The following is a 27,303-nucleotide window of genomic DNA, read 5'->3' as shown; positions in this document are numbered from 1 at the left end:
TACAATACATAGACAGCACTTTTTTCTTCATGTAGGTTTTCAAGGGACTGTTTATTGAAAGGCGATCAGCAAGATACCACACACTGCCAGAGAAGGCCAGCCCTGCAGATGGGTGGGGGACAAACAGATGAGCCATCTCCAGTGTGTGCTCCTAACCCACTTATAGGACACACGCAGGCATCTGATCCCTTCTTAATGGGTGTGATTTATGACGTCTCTCTTAAATTAAAGGGGTTTTCTGAGTCACTCTCCTAAGACTCCCTATCCCAAAAAGCAATAAATGAAACTAAAACGAACATTTGTAAGAGAAGGGCAGGAGGTAATGCCTCTTTTTAAAAGAAAGATTTTGTTTATTTTTTTTTAACGGTCTGGTTCTAGCCTTTGAAGATGATGGATAACATGTAATCTGTGTCAACCACCCAGCAAGTATTTACTGAGCGTCTGCTAAGTGAAAAGCTCTGTGAAGCAAGGTGGGGGGCAGGGGATAGACGGGGCAAGGCGGGAGGAGGCTCTAAGGCTGCCTGTCCACAGCTCATGGCGTAATTGGAGAACTCAGACAAACACATAATAGGCACATAACACCAGCACCAACACCATGTTTAAGCATTGCTGAGATGCAGCAAAATAAAACCAAGGACAGGAGCCAGAGAGGTGGCTCGGTGGTTAAGAACACTTGCTGCTCTTCCAGAGGACCTGAGCAAGGTACCCAGCACTCATGTCCTTGGCTCACAACCACCTGTAACTCCAGCCCTAGGAGATACGATGCCCTTTCCATCCTCACCTCAAAATATGCGGCACACATTCACACACACACACACACACACACACACACACACATAATGTCAGTCCATCAAAGGGCTGGAGAGATGGCTCAGGGGGGTAAGGCTGCTTGCTGCTTTTGTAGCAGACGACCCAGGTTCGGTTCCAGCACCCACATGGGTGGCTCACAGCCATCTCTAATCCCAGTTCCAGAGGATCCGACACCTTCTTCTGGCCTCCTGGGCTACCAGGCATGCACACAGTACACAAACATATATGTAGACAAAATACTCATACACATAAAAATAATTTTTTTAAAAATAAACATAAATACTGTTTTAAATTTAATTTAAATTTATTTTATTATTTAAAATAATAAAAAAAAACCAAGAACACAAAAACCAAGACCAATAATAGTCAATTTGAATGATATCAGATGTCACACAGGACAGTTAAGACTGAGAATCTGGTTCAGGCCAGAGGCTGCACTCATCAGTAGCATTCTTTTTCCCGTAATTACCCCAGCAAGTAAACTCAGTTGCTTTCCACCTGCGAGCAAGGTCACAATTCAAACAGGGTTAAATGCCAAACCCGGCTTCTGAGGCGGTGGTGCTCTCAGGGAGGCTGGAGTCGCAGGCTTAGCACTGCAAAGTCAGGTGGAGGAGCACCTCTCGGGCCCTTTCCTGGGACAGTCGGAAGAAACAGCCAGAGAGGCTCCCAGCCACGGCAGCGGAGAAAGGAGATAAGAAGGGCTTAGTTCAGATTAAGGGAGAAAACAAAGGAGGTTTAGTTTTGAAAAGCTGGCTGTGTTCTTCCAATAATGGAAGGTTTTGGGTTTCTGGTCCCATTAGTGAGACCTGGGTGGAAAATTATAAAAAGGACTTTCATTGCAGGCAGGGGAGATGGGCCGGGAAGGAACGAGAGGAAGAGATTAGGGTTTACTATCGCATCCACAGAGGGTGGACTGGTTTGCGGGGAGGACCGCCAACAGATGGCTGGGTCTTTGGGCGGTTACTAAGAAGGTGAGCACATAGGAGGAGGGAAGCCTTATACATACCTGGTGCAGCCATCCGTAAGGGACCACAGCGGTGCTACACTCAGTCACTTGGCAGCAATCTTACCCCTCGGTCTACATTCTGGGGAAGTCTGTGGAGTTTGCAGAGTGTGCATGGATGCTTGCCACTATAATATTTGCATTAGAGAGCCTTGGAGGCAACCCAAGTGTCCATCAAGGGGAGAGCACGTGAAACGTGGTGCATATGGGTGCATGATGCTATGAAGCCGTCAAAAGCAATGAAGCAGATGCAAGAAACTGCAAAAAGATCTTACGGATATCACATCGGCTAAAAAAGGAAGTGACCAAACAGAATCCATCCTACAATACCACCTACAGAAACCACACAGCCCGTTTTCTAGGGATACACGGGTTTAGATTAAACAAATTAGTGTAGACACTGAAGAGGAAGGAGGGAGGAGGAAGGGCCAAGTTAAAAGGAAAAATATAAAGGATGAGGGTTCTGTAATGACCATAATATGCAAAAAAAAAAAAAACCTGTAAAACGAGATTAATTTATCTAGCTGCACCTGAAGTTGGGAAACCCAGCATGTGACCAACAAACACATCAGGCAGGGCCACGAGTCAGGCAGGGTCGGCAAATATTGACAAGTGTTCTGCTCAAGGGTTAGCAAAGCCCTTGTCCTAGAAGGACTTTGTGTCATTAGCCTAGGACTTAAGTGTAGGACCCTGTCCATCCTCTCTTCATATGGTGCCTGGTACAAATGCCTCATACATGTGGAGGAAGCAAGCCCGTGTACTTGAGAGAGAGAACTCTGGAAGAGACATTCAAACTGTGTCTTAAAGGGACAGGGCAGGTAAAGCTCACACTCCAGAGAGTGGAAACAGCTTAGCACAAGTACAGGTGTGTGTGGGGGGGGGGGGGGGAGGCATGCAAACGAAAGTGCTTGCCCTGATCTGCAGGGATGTCCTGAAGAAGCTGCCTGCCACATCACCCGGAAAGAGGGGAGAAGGGTATGGAATGGGAGCAGAGAGCTTAGGGTGTAGAAGGCGGGGCAGAGTCTCCTGGCAACCGTGATCAGAACTTCGAGGCTAGGTTCTACTCCCAAGCCAGGCACTAAGGTGTCCCAGGGACAGAGCAGACCAGCCCCAATGCAACACTTCTTCCCAGCTCCCCACAGAGATCCGGGGACCACTTATGAACTGCGAGGCAGGCGAGATGACACACTTCCACATGCTGAGGGGTCCTGCCAGGCTGTTACTTGCGCTGAATGTCTCCTAAAGGGTATGCCAGCTCTGTGCTGGCCCCGCTCCAGCTAGAGGGAAAACAGCACAACTTCACACTGGAGAAATCCAAAGCACTTGTGGACTTCCCCGTCAGCTGCCCCAAGAGAGAAGTCCCATGTCCCATAACAGCGTCTCAAGGGAAGAGAAAACATGGGGATTTTGACCAGAACTTAGCAAAGGGGTCTGGAAGGCTGGGCAATATTAAAAACAAATAAAGATGCTTTCCTGTCTCTTTCCCCACACCCTACCGGAAAGAAGGTCCCTGGGGGGGACAGATCAGTGGAGGCTTTGTGCGGTTCTCCCCTCCCCCCTCCCCGCCCCCCCATCCCCCACCAACTCTGACTGGGCCAGAGGAAGTACTGGGAATAAAACAGCTGCAAAGCAGGACCTGCACTTCGGGAAGGACCCAAGCTTTGGTGTGGCTGCGGTGGCTGAGGAAGGAACAATGCTTCCCAGGGTAGGCCCTCTAACCAAGGGCCGGGCCGGCTAGAGTCATCACTATGATCTGTGCCCCAAGAAATGGATCAGGCACCCCCAGCAAGCCATCCAAAGAGGTGACACGGATGAAAGCATTTCCTAATGAAAGCCAGTATAAGAGACCATGTGACAGATGGCTGTGTTTATATGTGGTGTCTGGAAGACACCAGTCCAAAGACAGAAAGTGTGTTAACACTTGCCAGAGGCTGGGGACCGATGGGGGGCGGGGTGGATACCATGACATATTCTGCAAATGGTTATCACGGTGCAGTTATGTGACACTGAGACTATTATAAATTACTGAGCTGTCCAGATTTCATAGGCCGGTTGTGCATTAGAAGAATTATACCTCAAGCAAGCTGGTCTCAAAGCTGGGCTAGGCTGGGGATGGCTAACACTGACATGGGCTAGCCTTCGCCATGGCTCCCAGCTCAGTGAGACACAGGCACCTGCTGTCTACTGTGTTCGGCCATTGATTTGTTCTCTCCTTCCTTCCCCCATCTCTCCCCGCTCACCTTCCCTTTCTCCCTCCTTCCCTCATGTTTTAGAGACAAGGTATATTAGTTGGCTTTCTATTGTTCTGATAAACACCACGACCAAAAACAATGTGGGGAGGAAAGGGCTTATTTCATCTCACAGCTTCCTGCCCATCATAAAGGGAAGGATTTTGCACTTAATTTAAGGTAAGACCCTAAATGCAGAGACCGAGGCAGAGGCCATGGAGGACCACTGCTTACTGGCTTGTTCCCCATGGCTTCTTCAACTTGCTTTTATAGTTTTATTTTATTTGTTTGTTTGTTTTTTGAGGCAGGGTTTCTTTGTGTTGCCCTGGCTGTACTGGAACTCGCTCTATAGACCAAGGTGGTCTCTGTCTCTCAAGTGTTGGGATTAAAGGCAAGCAGCACCCCCCGCGGATAACTTGCTTTTTTAGACAACTTGGAACTACCTGCATAGAGTTTGTACCACCCATAGAGGGCTGGGCCCTTCCACATGAATCATTAATCAAGAAAATGCTCGCACAGACTTGCCCACAGGTCTGAGGGAGGAAGTACTTTTCCAATTGAGAGTCCCTCTTCCCGGGTGACTGCTGCTGTGTCAAGTTGACAAATACACTAACATATTACAGGCAGCTAAAGCTGGCAGTGAACTCCTGATCCTGTTTGCTCTGCCACCCAGGTACTGAGATTACAGGCATGTGCCATGTACCATCACACCCACCACGGTGCCACTGATATATTTCTAAGCCACCTGACAACTCCATCTATGGGCCTGTGGTTTGTTGTTTTGTTGTCTCTGTGTAGCCCTGGCTGTCCTGGAACTCACTCTGTAGACCAGGCTGGCCTCGAACTCAGAGATCTGCCTGCCTCTCCTCCTGAGTGCTGGGATTAAAGGTGTGCGCCACCTTCGCCTGATGGGACCTGTGATTTTAGCCCCATTTTATGAAGGAAGAAACTGAGATGGGGGGGGGGTTAAATGATTTGTCTTAAATCCCATGGCTGGTTACCGTCTCTCACCTCAGAAGCCCTGCTACTCACGACCAGGGCACTATGTCACCGTGTCCCAATCTAAACTGACTCAACACAAGGCCCAACAGGTCTCGTCACATACTCTCTCATAGTACCCAGACTGGTCTCTTATCACAGGTTGACTTTTTGAAAATGTGCACTGTTCAGACGTCATGGGTTAGTCCCCTGCTTTCTAGGGCTAGCCTTGGCTCATGCTGAATGCATAGCAGGGTGAAGGAGAACAAAAGTGACCTTTGAGAAGTCTTGGGGACAAGCATGGACTGTCTGCTTCTTCCAAGGAGTTGTCTGGAGTTATCAGGCAGGCTGGTCCAAGAAGGTCTCTCGAGGGTACCTAAGCCCGGACTAAAGGCCAGAATGCCCTGGCTGAGTCTCACCTAGGTCTGAAGTTTGTGTGGGTTTCTCTAGCAAGAGCTCTCACAGGGAGAACACCTCAGAGGCCCTGCTACCCGCTGCCCAGAATTCACACTAACCAAATATCATCTTCTGTTCCCTCTGAGAATCCCCACTGATACAGGCTGTGCCTCTGTCCACCCCCTTCTCTGAGGCTAGACCACACAGTGGGTGACAATGGCACAGCAGGAAGGAGGTGATACTCTCAGGGCATACTGCATAAAGTTCCTTACTAACCAGGGTTTCACAGGGTCCTCTACTGCTCTCAGGTCATACTGTTTCCCTGATTCAGCTAGAAAACATGCTTCCAGGTCTAGTGCCATGGGCAGAAGAGGGACCCTCTTCTGGGCAAGGGACCACACAGGAGTAAAGGCTGGTCCAGTCCCCTCTTCTACCTACATTACCTCAAATGACTGATGTTAGCTTCCCGATCCTCTGCTTTCAGACCTGCATAGGGCAGTTAAGAGAGGTCCGTGTGGGCTGGAGAGATGGCTCAAAGGTTAAGAACACTGACTGCTCTTTCGGAGGTCCTGAGTTCAATTCCCAGCAACCACAGGATGGCTCCCAACCATCTGTAATGAGATCTGGTGCCCTCTTCTTGCCTGCAGGCATACATGGAGGCTGAACACTGTGTGCATAATAAATAAATAAATCTTTTAAAAAAAAGAAAAGAAAAAAGAGAGGTCCGTGTTACCCTGCCTTGCACAAAGAGGACCTTAGCTCTACTACAGGGAGTTCTGAGGGAGAAAAGATGACCATAGGAACATACCTGTGGACAGTGTGACCCAAGGGCTTTCATCACACATCTACATACAAGGACATAAACATGGATACAGACCAATACGTACACACACGCATCACCTAGCACACATACGTACCACTTCACAGCCAAACTATGCATGTACACACACACACACATTTGCGCGCACACACACATGTGCACACACACACATTTGCGCGCACACACACATTTGTGCGCACACACACATTTGCGCACACACACATTTGCACACACACATTTGCGCACACACACTCCTTTTTTATTTTTCTCACAAAGACACTTTTGCCATCTTAAAAACACGTTTGCCCTTTCAGGTCAAGCACTATCCCAGGAAGCTTTAAGGTTCATGACATCTGACTTATTCCCTGCTTTTGCAGACAGGAATTTAACAACCAACACAAGTGTATCCCTCATGTATGTCCCCTCCTGGGCAAAGAGGCCTGCAGCCAGGACCGTCACTGCCTTTCTTCCACGGTTCCTCCCAGCCTGGCTATGGTGCACAGACTGGATTTCGACCATCTCTGTGGGCGTTTTGGTTGTTGTTGGTGGTGGTGGTGCTGGTTTCTTTCCTAGAGTGAGTCTGTAGACAATCAGAGTGCCTCATTTTGGAGGCCCCACGTAAACAGCTCCTGCCTGCCTTGGCTACACCCATCCTGATGAGCCCCTGAAAATGCTGCACTGAACCTTGTCCACGTAGTACATTCTGACTCACACCAGAAGCTGCCTCCCCTTACAGCAAAAGACCTGCATAAATCATGTTCTTGCCCTCGGTGACAAGCTAGAAGGCCAGACTCCACACAAGACATTCTGGCCTGAGGCTCAGGGGTTTTCAGTCCGAGCTCCACCACTTGCCATAGGAGATGTTCGCTGCCATAGTTGGGCCACAGACTCAAAGGCATGCTAACTCCCCTCCCTATCACCTGCAAGTACACCCCACAGGGATGACAATCACCTTCCCAGGGCCATTCCCAGGTTCAGAGCAAGCTTCCCTAGTCGGTGAAGCTCTGCAAGCCTCACAGCTGGCTACTGGCTATCACAAAGAGCCTCAGGAATGCTTTCACGCTGTCGGTGATTCTCAGAGCATCCCTACAGGGAGGCCCAGACATCATTTATCTGAGGAAACAGAGCGGACAGGGTAAAACATTGACAGCCAGCCAGCTAGAAAAAAAGGCTGGCATTCCCTCACTTGCAGGCCACCCTCCCAGCAGAACATGCCACAGGTTCCATCCAAGACGCCTTTGTCACAGACACCATGTGACCCTCAAGTGTTCTAAGAATATCCCCATCAGGCCCAGGGGGCCCCAACTTCCACCTGCTGCGTCTCCTCAGAGATGGCGGGACCACACCTTCACACTTTCTTCTTCTTATCTCATCTTCCCAAGAGTGCCATGCCAGGGTTCTGTCTGTCCCCTTCGGAAGAGGAAAGGGAAACACAGAGTGACGAAGGAACTCCCCAAGACCACGCAGCGAAATGACCCAGCTGAACTATAAACTGGCAGTCTGGGTCCAAAGTCATAAACGCCTAGGCTCCATTTCTCTCTGGAACACAGCGCCATTCTGTCCCCCTGCCTAACGCAGAGCAGCAACCTTGGCGTTAAAAATGGAACCACACCGCCTTCTCTTCTAGAGCAGAACCTGACAAAAGCTGGTGTGTGTGTGTGTATGTGTGTGTGTGTGCGTATGTAAACTGTGCACTATGACATAATATCCTGCGACAGAGATTTCATTAGCTTGTGTGTGTGTGTGCGTGTGTAAACCGTACACTATGACATAATATCCTGCGACAGAGATTTCATTAGCTTCTGTGTGTGTGTGTGTGTGTGTGTGTGTAAACCGTGCACTATGACATAATATCCTACAACAGAGATTTCATTAGCTGCTTTTACAAAGGAAGCTGAGGTTCAGAAATACACTACCTTCTCAAGGTCCCCAGGTAAGTGAGTAGCAAAGACAAGAGCTGAACTGATATTGGACTCTGGACCCTATGGGCACCGGCCTCGTCCTAGGGCAGAAAGCGGTGGTGCCAGTGAGTGGTGGTCTGGCCTGGGAGAAGGCAGGCCAGTGCACAGCAGATAAGCAGGCTTTGTAGGCAAGGCTAACTGTTCCAAACCCAATGCTACGGAACCCAAAGGAGGCAAGGCTAGGCAAGACCCTAAGGCTGTTGACAGATTGGCAGCAGCACTGGTGGGGCCAACAGCTGCTGTTTATTTTGGGGCCCGAGGACTAGTTAAGACCTGCTTAGTTCCAAAGATAAACTGAGCAGGGTAGGTGTCAGCTGCTCAGGAGTGCACTGCCCCAGCCACCTGCTGGCCTTCCTCCTTAGGCCTTGGTGTCAAATGTGTCTCGTTAGACCCTAACCGGGCCTCCACCAACCTCACACAACAAAGTCACCCCCTGCAGTGTGGAGTTCCCGTAACAAATGGTTTTTCCTGTCTCGGGAAGAGAGGGGCTGTCCTCCTGTGGCTTTTGTCCTCTTCCCCTGAAGCTTGTGAGGTCCCTCTTTCCAGTAGAGATCTACACAGCAGCTGCCTTAGGCTGCAGTGTGGCATTGCTTGCTGGTAAGAGTCTCTGGGATGCTAGGGAGCAAGGGTACCCCAGAGGACTCTGGTGTCCCTGCTGGGCTTCAGTGCCCAGTCTACCTGCCCTGTCTCTGATCCCTTGGCAGCACAGAAAGGACCATGCTGGTCTTTTCTCACAGGTCTGTAGAAAGAACTCAACAGGAAAATGGCGGCACACCAAACGACCGTCATCAGCATTGTCATGTTTATTACTTGACAGTTATTACTGGAAGACAGTCTCCCTGGTCATCATAGTAGTATTGGGTTCTCAGGTAAGTCCATGGTGGGGTTAACAGAGAGGCATGGTTCTCGGCTGATAATTCTATCTGAGGAGAACGGATGTTCTCTGGGTTCATCTTCACATCACAACTACACTGGGAGGGCTGTGTGTTTTGCATCCAAACAAGCAGCTTCAACAACTGTGGTAAAATAAGAGGGGTGAGAGGAATGGGTTCCGGAGGGCGAAGCCTCTGTCCACAGCTCACCACACTGATCCAGGGTCTATGGTGACCTGAGCCTCTGCGGGGCTGAGAGGAGTGTGAAAGTCGCCAGACCGCTGTGGTCACAGAGTTCAATAAAGCCCCCCCCCACCCCCCCACCCCCCCACCCCCCCCCACCCCCCGCTCAGGCCTTCATTACAGCACCTCACACACAGGAAGTTTAAGATCAACTCTCAGCAGATAAAGCTCCCCTAGGGAGTGCAACCCTTCTGGGGCCCTATCCATATCACTGCTGAGGGAGACTGTGTCTGCCCAGAGGGTCTTTCTAGGGGGTCAGGATCAAACCCCAATCAGTGTTTGGTCAGAGTGAGTCCTCAGCAAGCCATCAGAAAGCCCCCCAAAGCAGAGCAGAGCCCGCCACCCTCAGGATGAAAGGTGCTGAGGCTCCATCTTGTTCTCTCAGACACTCTACTCTGAACACCCCAGCCTTCTTCTCTTCCTCAGGGAGGGCAGCTACAGTTCTAACTCAGGGCTGTAGCACTTAATGGTCCCTCCCCCTCAACTACTCTCTCTCAAGTATCCACATACCTCCTTGCTGCAACTTTCAAGTCTTCAAAAATCACCTCTCCATAGGGCCACCCCTGCCCCCCTCCCTACGGTCACCCCCACAGAGGACCACCCCTGCCCCCCTCCCTAAGGTCACGCCCACAGAGGGCCACCCCTGCCCTCCTCCCTAAGGTCACGCCCACAGAGGGCCACCTCTGCCCCCCTCCCTAAGGTCACCCCCACAGAGGGCCACCCCTGCCCCCCTCCCTACGGTCACCCCCACAGAGGACCACCCCTGCCCCCCTCCCTACGGTCACCCCCACAGAGGACCACCCCTGCCCCCCTCCCTACGGTCACCCCCACAGAGGACCACCCCTGCCCCCCTCCCTAAGGTCACGCCCACAGAGGGCCACCCCTGCCCTCCTCCCTAAGGTCACGCCCACAGAGGGCCACCTCTGCCCCCCTCCCTAAGGTCACCCCCACAGAGGACCACCCCTGCCCCCCTCCCTACGGTCACCCCCACAGAGGACCACCCCTGCCCCCCTCCCTAAGGTCACGCCCACAGAAGGCCACCTCTGCCCCCCTCCCTAAGGTCACCCCCACAGAGGGCCACCTCTGCCCCCCTCCCTAAGGTCACCCCACAGAGGACCACCCCTGCCCCCTCCCTACGGTCACCCCCACAGAGGACCACCCCTGCCCCCTCCCTAAGGTCACCCCACAGAGGACCACCCCTGCCCCCCTCCCTAAGGTCACCCCACAGAGGACCACCCCTGCCCCCCTCCCTAAGGTCACCCCACAGAGGACCACCCCTGCCCCCTCCCTAAGGTCACCCCACAGAGGACCACCCCTGCCCCCTCCCTAAGGTCACCCCACAGAGGACCACCCCTGCCCCCCTCCCTAAGGTCACCCCACAGAGGGCCATCCACAGCGTCCTCCCCCAACACCAGACTTCCCTCCATGTCTCCTTCTGCTCTAGTTTTCTCTGCAGTATTTCTTCCCACCTAACGTATAACATATTTTTATCTACTTCGTTTGTATTTTGTTTGCCATCTCCCACCAAAATATCAACTGCACAAAGCAAGGCTTCTTCTTGTTTTTTTTAAAATGTGCGTTGGTGTTTTGCCTGCATGCATTGTCTATAATGAGGGTGTCAGGTACCCTGGAACTGGAATTACAGACAGTTGTGAGCTGCCATGTGGGCCCTGGGACTTGAACCTGGGTCCTCCGAAAGAACAGCCAGTGCTCTTAAACCCTGAGCCATCTCTCCAGCCTCAGGGCAAGGCTTCTTACTCACCCTGTTGTGCTCACAGTGCCTGGAGTACAGCAAATATGCAAATTCTGACCAAGAGAATGAGTGACTACAAGTACGTTAGCTGCTTGCTAAAAGCCAAACAACAAAGTCATTCAAAAAACTAAAACCTTACAGAAAATATTTTAAGACGTGGGGTCAGGGAAGCTTCCAGAAGTAACAAAAATTGAACAAAATCATGAGGGATAACAATGATGGAAACAACAATAACATACTTATTGGACATCTGAGCACCACCCTGACCAGTGGTTCTCAACCTGTGGGTCGCTACCCCATGGGGACAAATGACCTCTCCTATTGGTCACATATCAGATGTCCTGCATGTCAGATATTTACATTATGATTCATAACAGTAGCAAAATTACAGTTATGAAGCAGCAACAAAAATAATGTTACAGTTGGGGATCACCACAACCTGAGGAACCGTAAAAGGTTACGGCATTAGGAAGGTTGAGAACCTGACATACAGTCACAACCATATGAAGTAGGTATGATGATTTTTATAATTTTTGACAGAAACTGAGCCCCACGGAGTTGAAGAAAGGTAACCAAGTGGAACAAGTGAAAGTCCAGTCCCACCACTCATAACTATTTCCGAGGCCGAGCCCAAGCCCACGTGGCAGAGGTTACCATCGCCCCACCGACATTCGTTCTCTTGCCTTCCCCTTCTCCCCGCTGCCACTCCAGACTCTGGAGGTTACTCTAGTTCCCACTGCCTAGATCTACCTGAGCAAGCAAAGTGCCTGGGGACTACCCAACGTTCCCTGATCCCAGCCACAGCGCCATGATAGCTGTCATCTCTCAAGAGAGGACAAAGAGGCCCTGGCAGCTGGATTCAAAAGTGGCTCTGGACAATAAATAGAACCTGAACTGTTTTTAAAGTTTATCTCAACTACCAGTTGCAACCACACTGGGTTAGTGGAGGGGCTCGGAGGTGGTCAGAGGGGGCAGGTGAGCTGTAGTGTCACTATGACCCTGGAAATTCTGTCTGGGACCCATGTGATGAACTACTCTGGCCCCAGCAACTTAGGAAGCTAACAGATGGGGGAATCCTCAAAGACACAGGACACCCACTGCAGGACATTCCTTTCTTGTCACTCCTCTCCAGGACACCTCTGTTCTGGATCCACCAGGGCCACACAGTAGGGAGGAGATGCCCTTGGGAACACCCCAAGGGACAGCCATAAGGACCAGAACAAAAAGAGCAGAGAGAGACGAGGAAGGCCACACGCTGCTGGTTTTGAACATGCTGTAGATGCTTCCAGCCTAGTGGCGGGACCTGAGGGTGGGGTGGGGGGGTTGACACACTCTCCGTGGTGACCCGTTGTCCAGGACACTCCACCAGCTCTCTGGGGCACAGCAGAAAAGTCTCTTCTCTATCACTGCAGAGATCTGAGTTTAAACCTTGATTGCCACCACTTAACTAGCAGGGATAGAAGCAAGATGCCCAATATCTCAACAATGGCTAGGGTCTCCTAGCCCGGCAGCTTCACTTGGTAGGGGTTGGATCCCCTGTATGTTTTCTCTGGGAACTGGGTGCACCCACTTCCCAGGCCTGGGAGCTACCACCCTCAGACACTACGGTGGGAAGTGACGCTGGTTTGCACAGCTGCCAATGAGATGGCTAACGTAAATAATTAATCCCGGCTTGGAAGCAAAGCTCAGACTCGGTTCTATAGTAGGCTTTAACCGTGTGTGAGAAAGACGGGTAGGCCACCCCACCGAGGTCAAACTAGTAGAAACCTTGGGGCAGCCATCTCAGCACGCCCCAGCCTCATCAGCAAGGGCTGGTGTCCTCTCCATCAGGAGCCCCTGCCTGGGAGGTGGGACTCAGGAGAGCTTCCCTCTCTGCGCCTCACAGCCAGTCCGGTGCCAGGCAGTTAGGCGGCCTCCACTGCTGTCACACAGAGAAATTCTCCCACACAGGCGAGTCCCTTAAAATAGCTTTTTGGGTTTCAGCCACCAGGAAACAGAATAAAGCTGGATCAGGATTGGGCCTACCCTGAAAGTTTACAAAGGAGCTACTTCAAAGGACAGGGACAACCCCTATTCACACAGAACCCCTAGGTAGGCAAAACTATGAGGCAGGGCTCCCAACAAGGGGTGCAGCCCACAGAAGGACCACATGTTGGGCAGCGTAAGTCCCGATGACCTCTGGAGCAGCCCTGGAGAGGGTCCAAGTGTGTGAAACACAGTGACGGTGTGGGACCAGGCACTGGGGAAAGGGACAGACGCTCCCGAATGCATGCTCCACAAACTACGCAACCGCACTCTCTAAACTGCAGCCCTAAGGCCAATGGCATCAACAAGGCAAACTCTGAGGCCTGACCTGAGGCCATCGATTATAAATCAGAGGCCTGGAGGTGCCTAGCGCAAAAGACGTGGTAGCTGTACGGGGAACGGTGGCACAACACAAGCCCAAATCCCCTTCGACTGAGGGAGTAGACCAGGGGAGAGTGGACGGTGCTCGACTGGGCTCCGCACAATGAGGACAAAGGTTCAAACTACTCCACAGCCCAGCCCCTCCGTTCCTTACCCCACCTAGGATGCAAGTTCACTGTCACCACCCCTTCCTCCCTGGAGCTGTGGTCAGATCTGATAAGAGTGATCAATTTCCTGCCAGGGTTGAAGGTCACGCGTGTTTTAGGGATTCCGGCGACGGATCAGATACCCTCACTCGCCTAGTGCACACAGCCTGCCTGCAAGGCACACAGAGGAAAGGCCGGGGCCTCATCCCTTGTGTACCTCCGCCCAGGCTTGGGGAGGGTGGTTTCCTTACTGGACAAAGGGAAGTGACAGCAAAAGGCCAAAGAAAGCCCAGTGGAGGGGCAGAAAGCACAGCTGTTTCCTCTTTGCTAACTCAGCCACCTGGGTGTCACTTCCTCCCTCAGGTAACAACGGGAGGGGAGGCGCGCAGAGAAGAAAGCAGTCCCACAGGTTGTGCTCTAGAAGACATCTTCTCTGAGGACCCAAAGTGTCCCCAGGACAGCTCTGGTATGAATCTTCTCGGGAAAGAGCTGATCGGTCAGGTGAGCCTTGCTGAGAAAGTCCCCAGGCATCCAGAAGAGCTTTTGGTCATCTTATTAAGTAAGGTACAGCTTGGAGAATCAGGGTGCTTCTCACACATTCTGAGGAGTTCATCTCTCATACCTGCCCCTTCCCTCTGTGAGGCAGGCCCAAAAGGCGGCAGCCATTTCTAGAGAGGCAAATGGATTTCTGAAAGGGGAAGGCCATGAGGCAGGCAAAGTCTCACAGCTGGAGAGGGCAAGTGGCCCGGCCTCAAGGTGAATGTCCCTGGGGCCATCCAGCCTCTCTGGGAGTAAAATTTGTCATCTGGAGACTAGGCAATCTCCATGGGACGAGGTACGTTTTGGAGCCCAGAGACCTAGCTCAGTGCTTCAGCTGGGGGAGTTAATGTTCTCTGCGGTGTCCAGGGATCCCTGCACATCGCCCCTCACTCAGATAGTGTGGCCGCTGGCAGCAGCTTTCTACCGTGAGACTGTTTAGAGAATGTCCCTTAGCACACAGAAGTACCAGAAACACCACCAAGGTTCAGGAAACAAGAAAGACCGGGCAGAAAGAATGTCACCAAAGGTTGAGGTGTGCTGTGAACCGCAGTTGGGGTGACCTGAACAAGATCAAACCAGTGAGCATTCCAACATGGATGGGGAGGGGACTCCTGAGATCCCACCCCCAGCTGAGACACTACTGACCATCAACACTGCTGGGGAAGCAGAGTCAGTTTCCACAGGTGTGGCCCTTGGCAGGTTGGCCAAGCGCCAATGGGCGGTGCCACATCCATGAACTAGGGAGCTGCACTAATTAGACTCAATGAGTTATGGAGGAAACAAGGGGGGACATGAAAGAGGGGCACATGGACAGGGAGTGGGGGAGGATAAAGAAGGGAAGGGGATTGATCCCAGTACACTGTCCACATGTATGAAGCTGCCAAAGAAGCCATTTGAAATGTCTTTAAAAGAAACGCAAGTCTTTCTGACCATTAGCTGTTATTTCTATTAGGACGATCCCCCCAAGGGGTCAGGCTGCTGGAATACATAGGTTTACGGCAGGGGATCAAACAATGACGAGGTCATATAAAGCGCTGTCTATGAAACTTTTGAGTTCCCAAGGGTGGAGGGCAGTTCAGACCCACACGACACTGGGTCTCCAGAGACAATCCACCTGGGTTCCCACTGAGTTCTTCAGAATCGGGGGCCCTAGACACCAGAAGGCAGCCCCTGCCTTCTTCATGCCACGGACAATGTGGGGGGAGATTGTTAGTCTGAAATGCTGCTGCCTCTGACCTGTCACCCCCACTGTTGAGACCTGACAGCCTCAGCCTCACTCCTGCATGCCCCCCCCCATTTCCCCAAGAGCAGTAAACTTTTATGGTGGTCTGATCACTAGGAGTAAAGGCTATAAACATGAGGGGCTGGGGTCCAGCAAACTCAAAATCTCCAAAGTAGACCTAGAAAAGGGATTTAGTGCTGACCACGTCAGCAGGAGCAACCCTACAGCCAGCTGGCCTTCTCTTCCCCTCCCTCCCTCTCTTCATCTGTGCTTGTACATACGTGTTCATGCACTTGAATGTGGAAGGCAGAGGTCAGCCTCCAGTGTTGTTTCTTAGATACCATCAACTTCTTAAGTCATTACATTTAATGTGTGTGTGTATACACATTTCTGTGTGTGCGCGCGCGCGAGCGTGCGCAAGCCCACACTCAGGTATCATAAATAACTCAGAGACAACTTGCAGGAAATCAGTTTTTTCCTTCCACCAATGTGGGTCCCAGAGATCAAAATTAGGCTATCAGAGTTGGCAACAGGCATCTTGACCGGCTGAGCCCACCTGCATACGCCAGAGTTTATCATTGTCCTCAAAATAATCCCCAAGTTGGCTAGACTAGTTGACTAGCAAACCCCAGGGGCCCTGTGTCTCCACCTCTCCAGCGCTTGGTGCACCCTACTATTTTTTTTAAACATGTTGGTTCTGGGGGTTGAACTCAGGTCTTGGTGCTTACACTTTCCTGACTTTCCCTGACCCCCTGAAACCAGCCCTGAGCCCCACACCCACCCCAATGCTTATTCTGTCCCCATCCCTTGGGAGAGGTGTCTGCCTGCTGAGCTCTGAATCCCCTTGGCTGCTATCTGAGGACCCTGGTTCTTTTTTTTTTTTTTAGGACCCTGGTTCTTGGCCCTGACCTTTGTCACAGGCTCCTCTCTCCTCACCCACACGCATCTGAGGCTCTGTGCAAATCTCCCCTGCATCTTCCACCGGCAAGGCATCACTTTCCCCGCTCCCTGGGGCGTCATCCGGCAGTTCCATCTCGGTCCCTGTCTTTCCCAACCAACCCTCCCGAGTCCCACCTCCTCCAATCACCTGGCTCCCTTGGAAACTCCACCTACACTGTCTCATTATTAGCAGATGTGGAAACTGAGGCACAGAGACACTAGTAACCTGTTCCATATGGTGTGGCCGTGAGTGGCGGTAAGTTTGGGTGTCCCAGCACTTGACTACCTCTTATCCCTCAGGACAGTCTGCCTGGATTTGCCTGTCGTTTCTCCCTGACTCAGCTCTGACGGGGAATCGAGTGGCAACTGACCAACTCGTTAGGGGGCAAGATGAGAATCACAGCTGTGATACAGAATATCCTGAGTAAAAGTCCTAAGAGGATATAGCTTCCATTTCCACATCTATAAAATAGAAACAAAACCACACCCCCTGCCCCACACTGGTGTTGTAACGCCTGGACAAGATGCCCTCAGGACAGCTCCTACCCTGCTTACTGTGCTTCCCAAGGTCCTGGCTGAACTCTGGTCAGCCCTGTGTATATAGCAGGGCTTAGTCCCTGATGCTACTATGGCAACTTGCCTGAGGTTATCTGAGGCCTCTCAGTGGCCTACCCACTAGCCCAGGCCCCAACCCTCTCCATTCATCTGCCTGCCCACAGCTCCAGTCCCTGCAGAAAGCAGCAGCCGGACCAGGCAGGAGGCACTCTGGGGATCAGCCTGTCCAAACACTGACCGCTCCGTTGGAAGCTTCCATTATTTTTGGCAATTGTCAGGGCAGAGAACATCATTGGCCCTCACTCAGAACCTACTTCCAAAGCCAGAATCCCCACCTCATTTCCCACACACACCCCTTGTCCTTCCTGTCCCCGAGGCTTCTGCCCCAAGCCATTATCCCTTTCCTGGATTCTCAGCAGTCAATATGAGTAAGTGTGACTACCGTATGTATAACTATTCTTTGCTTTATTTTCTTTAATTAGGAGGCAAAAGAGAACAGCGTTGCCCATTAGACTTTTCTGGCCAAGAAACTAACTGGTCAATGACTCAGGCCGAGGAAATTAGAAGGCAACTTCCAGGGATGGCCAGGCAAATCCTAAGTCAGAAGTTCCCCTAGCACTCGGCTAATTCACAGCCCCCACAGCCCATTAACTCAGCTGGCCCCAGAATAGCTCTTTGGAAAAAGCAATAGCTGGTGCTCCTGTTTCTGAAGCTGGACCCAGGCTCACTTGACATCAAATGGGTTTATTTTTCCCTTCCCTGCCCTTCCCCTCTGCCTGCCACCACACACAGTGACTCCATCCTGGTTTGCCCCCCTCAAAAATCCCTCATGCTCAACTCTGAACGAAGTCATGAGAAACTGGCTCTGTTCCCTCTCCTAACGGTCTTGAAGGATGTGGTTGCTTGTTCCATGAACAGTGAGTCTCATCAGCCCTGTGATTCACCCCTAGGTCACTTCCCTCTACAGAGAAGAAATGGTTCCCATTTATACACGTGTGTGTGTGTGTGTGTGTGTAAGAGGCTCACACTCCCAGAATCAGGAAGATGGGAAATGGGCGGCGCTGACCTCTGGGGCTCATCTGGCTAGGATCCTTCTTGCCCTGTCTTTACCTGGTGCAACCTCTTCTCTCCCAACCCACATTCTTTTCCTCTCTGCTTATTAGGACTCTGTCGCTAGGCACCCATGCTCAGCCAGGATCCCCTCCAGGTCTGAACAGCTGCTCCTTGTTTACTGGGTGTCGTATATGCTGGGTGCTTTCCATGGGGCAAGCGGCCCAATAGAGTCTGAACAGCTGGGCCTTCCTTTCGGTCCAGTCTTGCCTTTTCCCTTAGGTCATCCATGGGTCCTTGAGTGCTATGGAGATGAGAAGCTTCTGTGAGTTTACAGGTGAGGACTCTGAGCCCAGAGTCACTGGTTGCACAGTTAGGAAGTGCCAGAGGCCGTGTTTGAACCCCAATATCGCGTATCGCGTCTTTCATAATGCATGGCCCTAAAAAAGGGCTCTTGCACTTCTCGTTCCTGTGGGGCTTAAGCCTTAATCTCAGAGCTTAGAGAATAAAAATGAAGAGCAGAGAAATGAATGAGTTTGATGTCAATTCCAAAAAACACAAACCCAGGACCAAAACCAAAATCTATAATGATCTAAATGCAGGGAGAATGTATTATTTGCATAGGCCCACCTTTCATCCAGCTTTCCAGGAGTCACTGGAGATGGGCACTTTCCTCCCAGGAAGCTCTCCCTCCACGACCAGTCAAACCCAGTTTCATGTTGGCCAAGCTTCCTAGAAAGGCGACCCTGTAATGCCAGCCGGTGTCACTCTCTCACTGCCTCGTAGGCTTCAGCCTGGACTCACTAACAGCACTAGAAAAGCCCTGTCTCAGGGTTTCTGCTTGGGAGGTAACTAACCTAGATCTGACTGGAGCTAAGTGGGAATTCTAAGAAGCTAGCTAATTTCACCATGCTTTGGTCAATCCACCTGTAATAAGGATCAAAGATACATGCGCGTGCGCGCACACACACGCTCGCGTGCGCGCGCACACACACAAGTACATGCACACACGCGCACACATGCTCGCACACACGGGTACATGCACACACACACGGTACAGTAAATGAACCATGAGGCTCCTAGGGGAGCAGGCCTGCTAGCGCTGGGCACCATGGAAGGTAGCTGCTGACACCGGCTGCATTCCCTGGAGTCCTGTGGAGGATCAGGGCGTTCACGACTGGTATTTGTCTGAAATAAACACTCAGGAAAGGAAACAACTGTGAAAGCAGGACACCTCCCAAATCTAAACAGACATAATGCCTCCTTTGCTTTGGATAAACAAGCCTCTCTCCACCACCATATGGCTCTAAACACACCTATACACACCTGTCAGTGCAAAGAGTTCCGTGCTTCTGAACTCGCATCCCTGTCAGAAGACCCTCGGGGGAGGCGGCTGTGCCTCGCATCTGGCATCTGCAGAGCCATCTTAAAGACAGGGTTTGAGGCCAAAGCCAGTTTACCTAAGGTCTCCTGAGGAAGAGCTCGTGAAGGGTAGGACAGGAGCCCGGCTCCCAGACAGGGAGGCTGACATCAGCAGAAGCTGCTCACCCTTCCCAGCCCCACCCCAGGCAGGGGCTGGCAGAGAGGAAGGAAGCCAAAGCTGGCTACACCATGCACACGATGGAAGATGGAGGCTACTTGTCTGCCTTTCATAAACAGACCTAAAGCACCAGACGTCCCCCCCCCCACCTCTGCAGCTCCCCCTCCTCGTGGAGATAGATGTGCACACCCTCTGTTGGGTGTCCTGAAGGAACCTTCACATGTGTTCCCAGTGTCCTGGAGCCAGAGCCGCTCCTCCTGCATGGGCCCCAAGCCTCCCTCATCCTCAAGCTCTGGCTAACTAGTACACCCATAAAACCTCGGCTCTGCCATTCACCAACGCACAGGCTGAGCACTCATTCTAGGTGGCGGGAGGTTGGAAGAGGACATGGTTCTCCAGTGTAGAATTTACCAGGGCACGTGACTTGAGTGCAGTTTATCCTGCCAGCTAACCACGCCAGGGCTGCCCAGAACGTCGGCCCTTCCAGTGTGGGGTATCTACTACACAGGGTCAAAAAGGGAAATGATCACCCCAGCGCCCTACTGAATGCCTTCTATTACTGGGCATCCTTGCGTCAGGCATCAGTGCCCCAAATGTGTAGTGATGTCTCTGTCTTCCTTGTCAGCCTCAACCAGACTCTGGGTATCTTCAGGGAACAGTTCACACCACCAGCTTGGGGCCAGTGAGCCGCAGTACTGTGACTGGCGACCTTGTAAGTGACCCACCTGACTCCCTGGTCCCTCATCTGTAAGGAAGGGGTTGCCGGATGAGCTGTCTGCCCCAGCCGGCTCCACAATGCCCTACCATCCAACACACCCCTCTCATTGTTTTCTAGAACTCTGTGTGATCCCATCTGCAGGTGACATCATTCTCTGCCCCAAGAATCACATCATCCGTTCTTCCACGGAAGTGGAGATGACCCCGGAAACACTCTGTCTGCAGAAAGAGAGGGAACGGCTATTTCAAGGGAAGTGGACAGGACTTCTTTTGTATTTTCCACACAGTACGCTTTATTATCAATCTTAAAGTGCTGAGGCCCCTTCCTCTCAGTCAGACCATTAATAGCTATTTTTCAAACTTTCTTAGGCAGACTCTCAGCAACAGTTAGCTGCTCTCTGACGAGGGCTTACTACCCAGAACTGAGCTAAGCACTTCACAAGGATGATGTCATTTAATCCTACCCGATGAAGTAATACTATTATTATCCTCACTTTAAAAGCGAGGAAATTAGGGCTGGAGAGATGGCGCGGCAGTAACAAGCATTGGCAGGTCTTCCAGGGGACCCAGATTCAACTTCCAGCACCCACATGGCAGCTCACAACTGTCTGAACTCCAGATCCTGGCTTTCTGCAGGTACTTCATACAAGTGCTGCGCCAACATGCGTGCAAGCAAAACACTAATATATATATATATATATATATATATATATATATATATATTTAAGATATATATATATCTTAAAATTTCAAAACAGGGAAACTAAGGTTCATGGAATTTTAAAGAATGTACAGCCGGGCGGTGGTGGCGCACACCTTTAATCCAGCACTTGGGAGGCAGAGGCAGGCGGATCTCTGTGAGCTCGAGATCAGCCTGGTCTACAAGAGCTAGTTCCAGGACAGGCTACAAAACCACAGAGAAACCCTGTCTCGAAAAACCAAAAAAAAAAAAAAAAAAAAGAATGCTCACAATGCTGCACCGCTAGCTAGAGGGTAAGCCAGCCCTTTAAGGAGACCAAACAGTAGCCTGGACTGCCTTTCAATACTGCCAATAGCAGGTCTCGGTCCTGTTAGCCGCTGGTTTGTCAGTGTGCCTTACGTTGTAATCTCAGGCAGAGTCGCTCAGAGCTAAAATCTGATTGTTTAGTGTAAAATCCAGAGCTGGGAAAACACCTGCTGGGGTCTCAGGGCAGACTGCTGTTGCCGAGAGCAGCAAGGACCTCAACTGAGAGCCAGAAAAAAGAACCCTTAAAACAGCATACAGTGCCCCCCAAAATGAGGTCGACGCTATTCTTAACCCTGGAACAAGGTGACCACCGGTGACCCAAGAAAACCCCAAAAGTTTTCTTTTTCTGTAGGACTGGGGATAGAAGTGCCTCAAACTTGCGAGACAAGGGCTCTCATACTAAGCAACCTCCTCAGCCCTTAAAGGAGCTTTTGGTTTTGTTTTGTTTTTGTAATGGCAATAGAAGCTTTCAACACCAGATGACAAGATTGGAAAGGATCCCTGTGTGTCAGGAATGCTCCTCCTGCACACCCCCAGGTCCACCTCCCTGCCTCATCACTTTTACCTTCTCCCCAACCTGAGTCCAGCCCCACTAGTCAATTACAGAGAACCCTGTCTTCAGGTCTGCTGTGATCCAGGCAGAAAGAGTAGCCACGGGCTAGTAATACACCACAAACCCAGACTCCTTCCAAAAAGGAAATAAAAGGCGTTTCAGAGACCAACGTGCAATCTAGGGCAGCAACCGACAGCCTGTTTTAATTGTTAAAATGAATGTTTTGAGCGTTCTAAATGCTCCTTTAAATGCCTAATCTGCAAACAGGAGGCTGTCCTACTGTCCCTAAGTCTTCTGTGCCCTGGGAGTCTCTTCTATCTCAAGTGCAGGAGCAGAACTCAGCAAGCCATCCTCAGGCAGCAAGAACACAGTATTTACTTCCAAAGGTGTGAAGGATTGGAAGACAGGACCGGCTGAGATGAAAGGGGACTGTCACACACCCTGAAACCCAGCCGGTCAACCGTAGCCTCTTCTCATTAAGTTTGGGTGAGGGAGGGGGAGGGGCGGCGGGGCAGTCAACCGTGCCTCGAAGACCACAGACCATATTTGCCTACTCGTGTCTGGAGACAGAGCATCACTTACGAGGAAATGACCCCGGCGAAGGGTCACGTCCAGAGGAGGGATAAAAGGAAAAGCCACAGTCCTCCTCACACCGCGGGATACAATGGCTTTAAGAAGGAAATCAAAGCTCGAAGCTTAGAGGGGGCAGGAGGCAAAAACGCTTCCTCTGTCCCCAGACCCCAGCCGGTGCAGGCAGAACAGCAAACGTGGAAGGCAGAAAGCGAAGCATGGGTCTCCGGTCAAAGCAACTAAAAGCATGCCGGGCCGAGTGAGCGTGAGCGTCCCCGCGCCCCTAGGGAGCGCGGCGAAAATGCTCTTTCCCAAAGGAACTGCTCCGCAAGAGGCTGACGAAAGCTTCCCCTGCCATCCATCCAAGCTACGGGCGGACACATGACTTCACCGTTGTAACAGACAAGGGCAGCCACTTGCCAATTGCAATGCCAAAAAAAGAAACCCGGGACACAGGAGTGGAGGAAGGACAGAAAAGGTTTCCCTAGAGATCGCAGCCCTGCGAACAGACACAGGAGCCAAGGGCAGCCCCTGGGGTCACAACTCTCTGGGACTTAATAGTAAGAAGAGGCGAGGGGCCACCCCCGGCCCTGGCTAGCTCCACACCGGGGTTGGGGGGAGCAGTACTCACATAGTGCTTGGAGGGGCTCCTCCGCTTCTCCACGTCCACCACAGTGGCATCTTGCACGCAGTAGGCGAGCATCTTCCCCACAAAGCGAGTGGCGCCCCCCGGCGGCGTCACCTTCTCATCCCGGCCGGGTTCCAGCTTCTTCTCTGGTTGCCCGGGTCCCCGCGGCTCCGCGCCACCCCTGGCCCACGCGCTGTTCGCCGCCCCGGCTCCCGGCGCCCACAGCTGCGGCTCCCGGGCATGCGACTGTCCTGGAGGGCACGAGAGCTCCGTGCGCCCCAGGCGGCTCCCGTGGGCCTGCCGAGCGCCCCTTCCCTCCCGCGCCGCCGCGCTCGCTGCTCTGCTCGCCTGCTCGATCTTTCTGCCGCCCAGTGGGGCCGGCGGGAACTGGCGGCGCAGAGGAGGGCTGGGGGTGTGCCCCGCCGGCGAGGGCACAGGGCGGGGGCCGGGCCTGCTGTCAGCGCGCCGGGGAGGGGCCGGTGGCGCCCCTGGGCCGCGCTCGTGTTCCTGGGGGCTCGGCGCTGGCGGAGGTTGTGGGCGCAGAAGGCGGAGGCGGGGCGGGCAGGGAAGGGGAAGGAGGGGAAGGGAGGGGAGCGCGGCAAGGGGAAGCGCGGGGAGGGGCTCCCGGCCGGGGGAGGGGCTCGGGCCGACGGCGAGGGGCTGCAGCCCTGCGAGGCCTGGAAGGGCTACTCTGCTCAGCACCCAAACTCAAGGTAGCTTTGGAGAGAGATGGCTCGGGGCCAGTAAGCCCAGTGCGCCCCCATCCTGGCTTTCTGTCTCCTAGAGGATCTGTGGTCACCTTTCTGTCCCTTGTACTACTGCCATCTCTCCAGATCTCTTTAAGGAAAAGTAGTTTATTACTAGCCTGTTACAGCCTACAGTTCCAAGAGGAGACCGTGAGGTAGAAGAAACCGGCATTAAATCTTCCAAGCCAGCTTTCTTTTGATGAACCACCTGCCCCCCTGCAGGTCACCACGGGTGAATTCTCCCCGGAAATGGAATCTATTGATCTGCTGCTGCCTCCACCATCGATCAGGGCCTGTGTAACTAACCTGCGACATCATTTCCCAATGACAAGGTTACAAACACCACTTTAGCCTTACGCCCGGGCTCTCCTGGGACTCTCCCAGGGCTGGCAACCGGGAAGGGCGCACACAATGGTGGGAAAAATCCACTGTGTAGGGGGCCAGATCTTCATTAGCTCCAGGCTCTGGCTTCCTCACTATCCCTCGCTCAGTACCAGAAAGCCGCTTTCCAAGTCGCTTGCCCATCTCTGGTCTTTGAGCACAATTTTACTTAATTCAACATATCCCTCCCAACATCGGTTTCATCATTTTTTTTTCCATTCTACTTTCAAATATTTAAAGGAGTAGGTGTTTTCATAACGAGTCCAATTGTTTCACAATACAGCAATGTTTTGTGTTTGGAGACCAATGAAGCATCCGAAATGAGGGCGAAGGATTTTGTGACTTTTTTTTTTTAATTTGCCTTGTCAGAAGCCCTGATCATTCTGAGACTTTCTTCTGCATTTACTTGCACAAAATATCTGTTATAATCTAGCCTGAGAAGGGACATAAAGAAACTTAACCAGAGCACATGAAGACCTGACGACAAATTCAGGACAGAACCAGGAAGGTGATTCATTGGTAAGAACACTTGTTGCATTTACGGAGGACCTTGGTTCCATTCCCGGCATCCACTCAATGACTGGCAACCATCTATAACTCTGGTTCCAGGGGATCAAACGCCCTCTTCTGACCTCCTCGGGCACCCAACAAGGTACACATACATACATGCAGGCAAAACACTTACACCTATAAAACCTTTAAAAAAAAAAAAAAACTTAAAAAAAATTGTAAAAGAGTGCTGGTTGAGCTAGCAGGACTACCAGAGCTCAGCGCCGCAGTGCTAAGGTAAAAGCCAGGGTGGGCATGAGCCTGAGAGCCTGGCACACGCGCAAGGGTTAGGATAGAGAAAGGATTGCAGGCCTTGCTGGCCAGCCAACCTAGCCACAGAAACAGTAAGCTCCAGGTTCAGTGAGAGGATCCTGTCTTGAGAGAATAAGGAGGAGAGTGGGTATCAGCCATCTTCCTCTGGCCTATGAGTATATGTGCACACAGGCACACCCATGCAAGGGTACACAGACTATACATACACTCACAGAACACATGGCTGCAGGAGGCACAGACACCAGGCACAGACTTCTCTATCTCAGCGACATTGGTGGGAAGGCTAGAAGAAGGCGCTCCCTCAACAGGGAGAATGGTAACTGGGGAATGTCAAAGCTGAGTCTGTCTTCTTGAACAACTTCACCCAGAATACATGCTCAGCCCCAAGCCGTGGAAGGTGGGAGGATGCCGGCCCCTCCCCAATTCCTCTTCCAGCAGCCAACCCTTCAGGAGAAGCTGCTCCACAGAAGCACTCAGCACTCCTCCTCTGTGGCTGGCCAAGCTTCTGGGTGCGCTAATTAATCCTGATAAGTCCCCCTGGAGAGGGAAGGGGAAATGGGGGAGCAGGCTCAATTTGCTGTGGGCCCCCTTGAGAATCAGAGTGGTTAGTTCACCAAAACAGCACCAGTTTGCTCCCAGACTGCAGCTCCTGGGCCCCAACTGCATTGAACAGAGCACCAACCGCAAGAAGCCCTGGGAGAGATGGCTCAATGCTGCCACTGTCACAGCAACTTGGTGCTCATCTGCCTGTTGGCAGCCTTTGCCTGCCTAAGAAACTCCAGACAACCTGACATCTCTCCAACTGGAGTATTTAAGAACAACGTAGGCATACACCAGGTTTCTCCTTTTGTTTCTGAATTATCTCGAGTAGAAAAAAAAACTGAGCATCACCTCTCATCCCCAACACGATGACGTCAAGACAGACGGAGGCTATTTACACTGGCAGGGGAAAAGATCCTTGTGTGAAGTGGGACCGGCTCTACTTCCTACTTCTTTCCGCCAGTGTTCCCAGAATTCCTTTCTGCTGACCTGGGGTTGATTCAGTGTCTCCTGAATAACTGACACTGCTCTAAAAGAACAGAATTCGGCAGAAATCAACTTGTGCCTGATGTATCGTAGGTACACAGGGTGGCCTGTGTCTGATGTATCCGTAGGTTGTGTTGGAAATGTCAGCTCAAAGGCAGCACTGGAGGTGAGATAAACCCCAATTTTGTCGCCTCTGCTTATAAACTAGCAGGTGTGAGCCTAACCCAAGAATACTGTGTGAGGTCAAATGAGAAACTACGGATGTAAAAATGAAAAAAAAAAAAAAAAAAGGTTGAGGATAAATAATGGGAAGCACCCAAAATAAAGATGCAAACTGGTACCTCAAAATCTGATTTTTCAAAAACAGAATTTCATATGATTTGGTTCTAATGCTTAGAATTAAAGAATTTTCTAGCTGGAAGGGATCATTCATCTAATTTCAGAGAGGCAAACTGAGGTCAAGAGAAACTAAGAAAGTCCCCTAATGCTAAGATCTAGTTAGCCCTAGGCCAGCTGTCTCCCAGCTTCAGGTGCCTAGTCACGGGCAGGGTGAGTTCGTCTGCAGAGCACACTGGCACTCGTCCTAACACCTAGAGAGTCCTTTAGTTCCGATTATCCACATATACGAGTACCAAAACTTGCCTGGACTCCCCAGCGAAGACTGGATAGTGACGGACTGTGCGTGCTGCGTGGTCCTCTGTGCAAGGTCCACCCCACCTCCTCTCCCCCCCACACACGGAGGCTCTTCAGGCTGCCTAAAAAAAGACAACATCCAGGAAAGCACAGAAAACTTTTAAGGCCTAATAAAGGCACAGTATTATCCCTTCTTCACACTTAGGAATGTTACGGTAGTTCCTAATGTCACTCTTGGTCTCTCTTAGGGTTTCTGTTGCTGTGAAGACACACCACAACCATGGCAGCTCTTATAAATGAAAACATCTAACTGGAGTGGCTCCCTTACAGTTCAGAGGTTCAGTCCATTATCATCATGGCCAGGGAGCATGGCAGCTCGCAGGCAGATGTGGCGCTGGAGTACTAGCTGAGAGTCCTACATCCTGCAGGCAACAGGAAGTTGACTGAGACACTGGGCAGTATCTTGTGCCTAGGAAACCTCAAAGCCCACCCCCAGAGTGACACACTTCCTCCAACAAGGCCGTACCCACTCCAGCAAAGTCACACCTTCTCCTAGTGGCATTCTCTATGAGATTATGGGGGCCAATTACATTCAAATTACCCGTCTCTAACCACATCTTGTATCCTGTTATCCTGCGTACTCAGTCTTTACTATACAGAACCTCATTTACATCTTGTTCCTGTGCTTAGGTTGGTCCAACTAATCTGATATGAAGCCCACAAAGCTCTTAAAAACAAACAAGTGTGGTAGTGGTGGTA

The 27,303-nt window shown here is 51.6% G+C and overlaps 1 protein-coding gene across 3 annotated transcripts in view; it reads right to left on the bottom strand.

The window, feature by feature from the left end:
* Positions 1 to 23,358, bottom strand: part of Sh3pxd2a (SH3 and PX domains 2A) — a 207,517-nt gene extending 184,159 nt beyond the window's left edge. For all 3 annotated transcript variants that reach the window (XM_057778865.1, XM_057778867.1, XM_057778866.1), the window contains exon 1: positions 22,940 to 23,358. In XM_057778865.1, the coding sequence (XP_057634848.1) occupies positions 22,940 to 23,011 (72 nt within the window). In that variant the 5' untranslated portion in view covers positions 23,012 to 23,358. The remainder of the gene's footprint in view (positions 1 to 22,939) is intronic.
* Positions 23,359 to 27,303: the final 3,945 nt, after the last annotated feature.

The sequence above is a fragment of the Chionomys nivalis genome, chromosome 8 (genome assembly GCF_950005125.1).
Source record: "Chionomys nivalis chromosome 8, mChiNiv1.1, whole genome shotgun sequence".
Taxonomy (NCBI): Eukaryota; Metazoa; Chordata; class Mammalia; order Rodentia; family Cricetidae; genus Chionomys; species Chionomys nivalis.
Note: the sequence above shows the minus strand (reverse complement) of the source record. Positions and strands in the feature narration are given on the sequence as shown.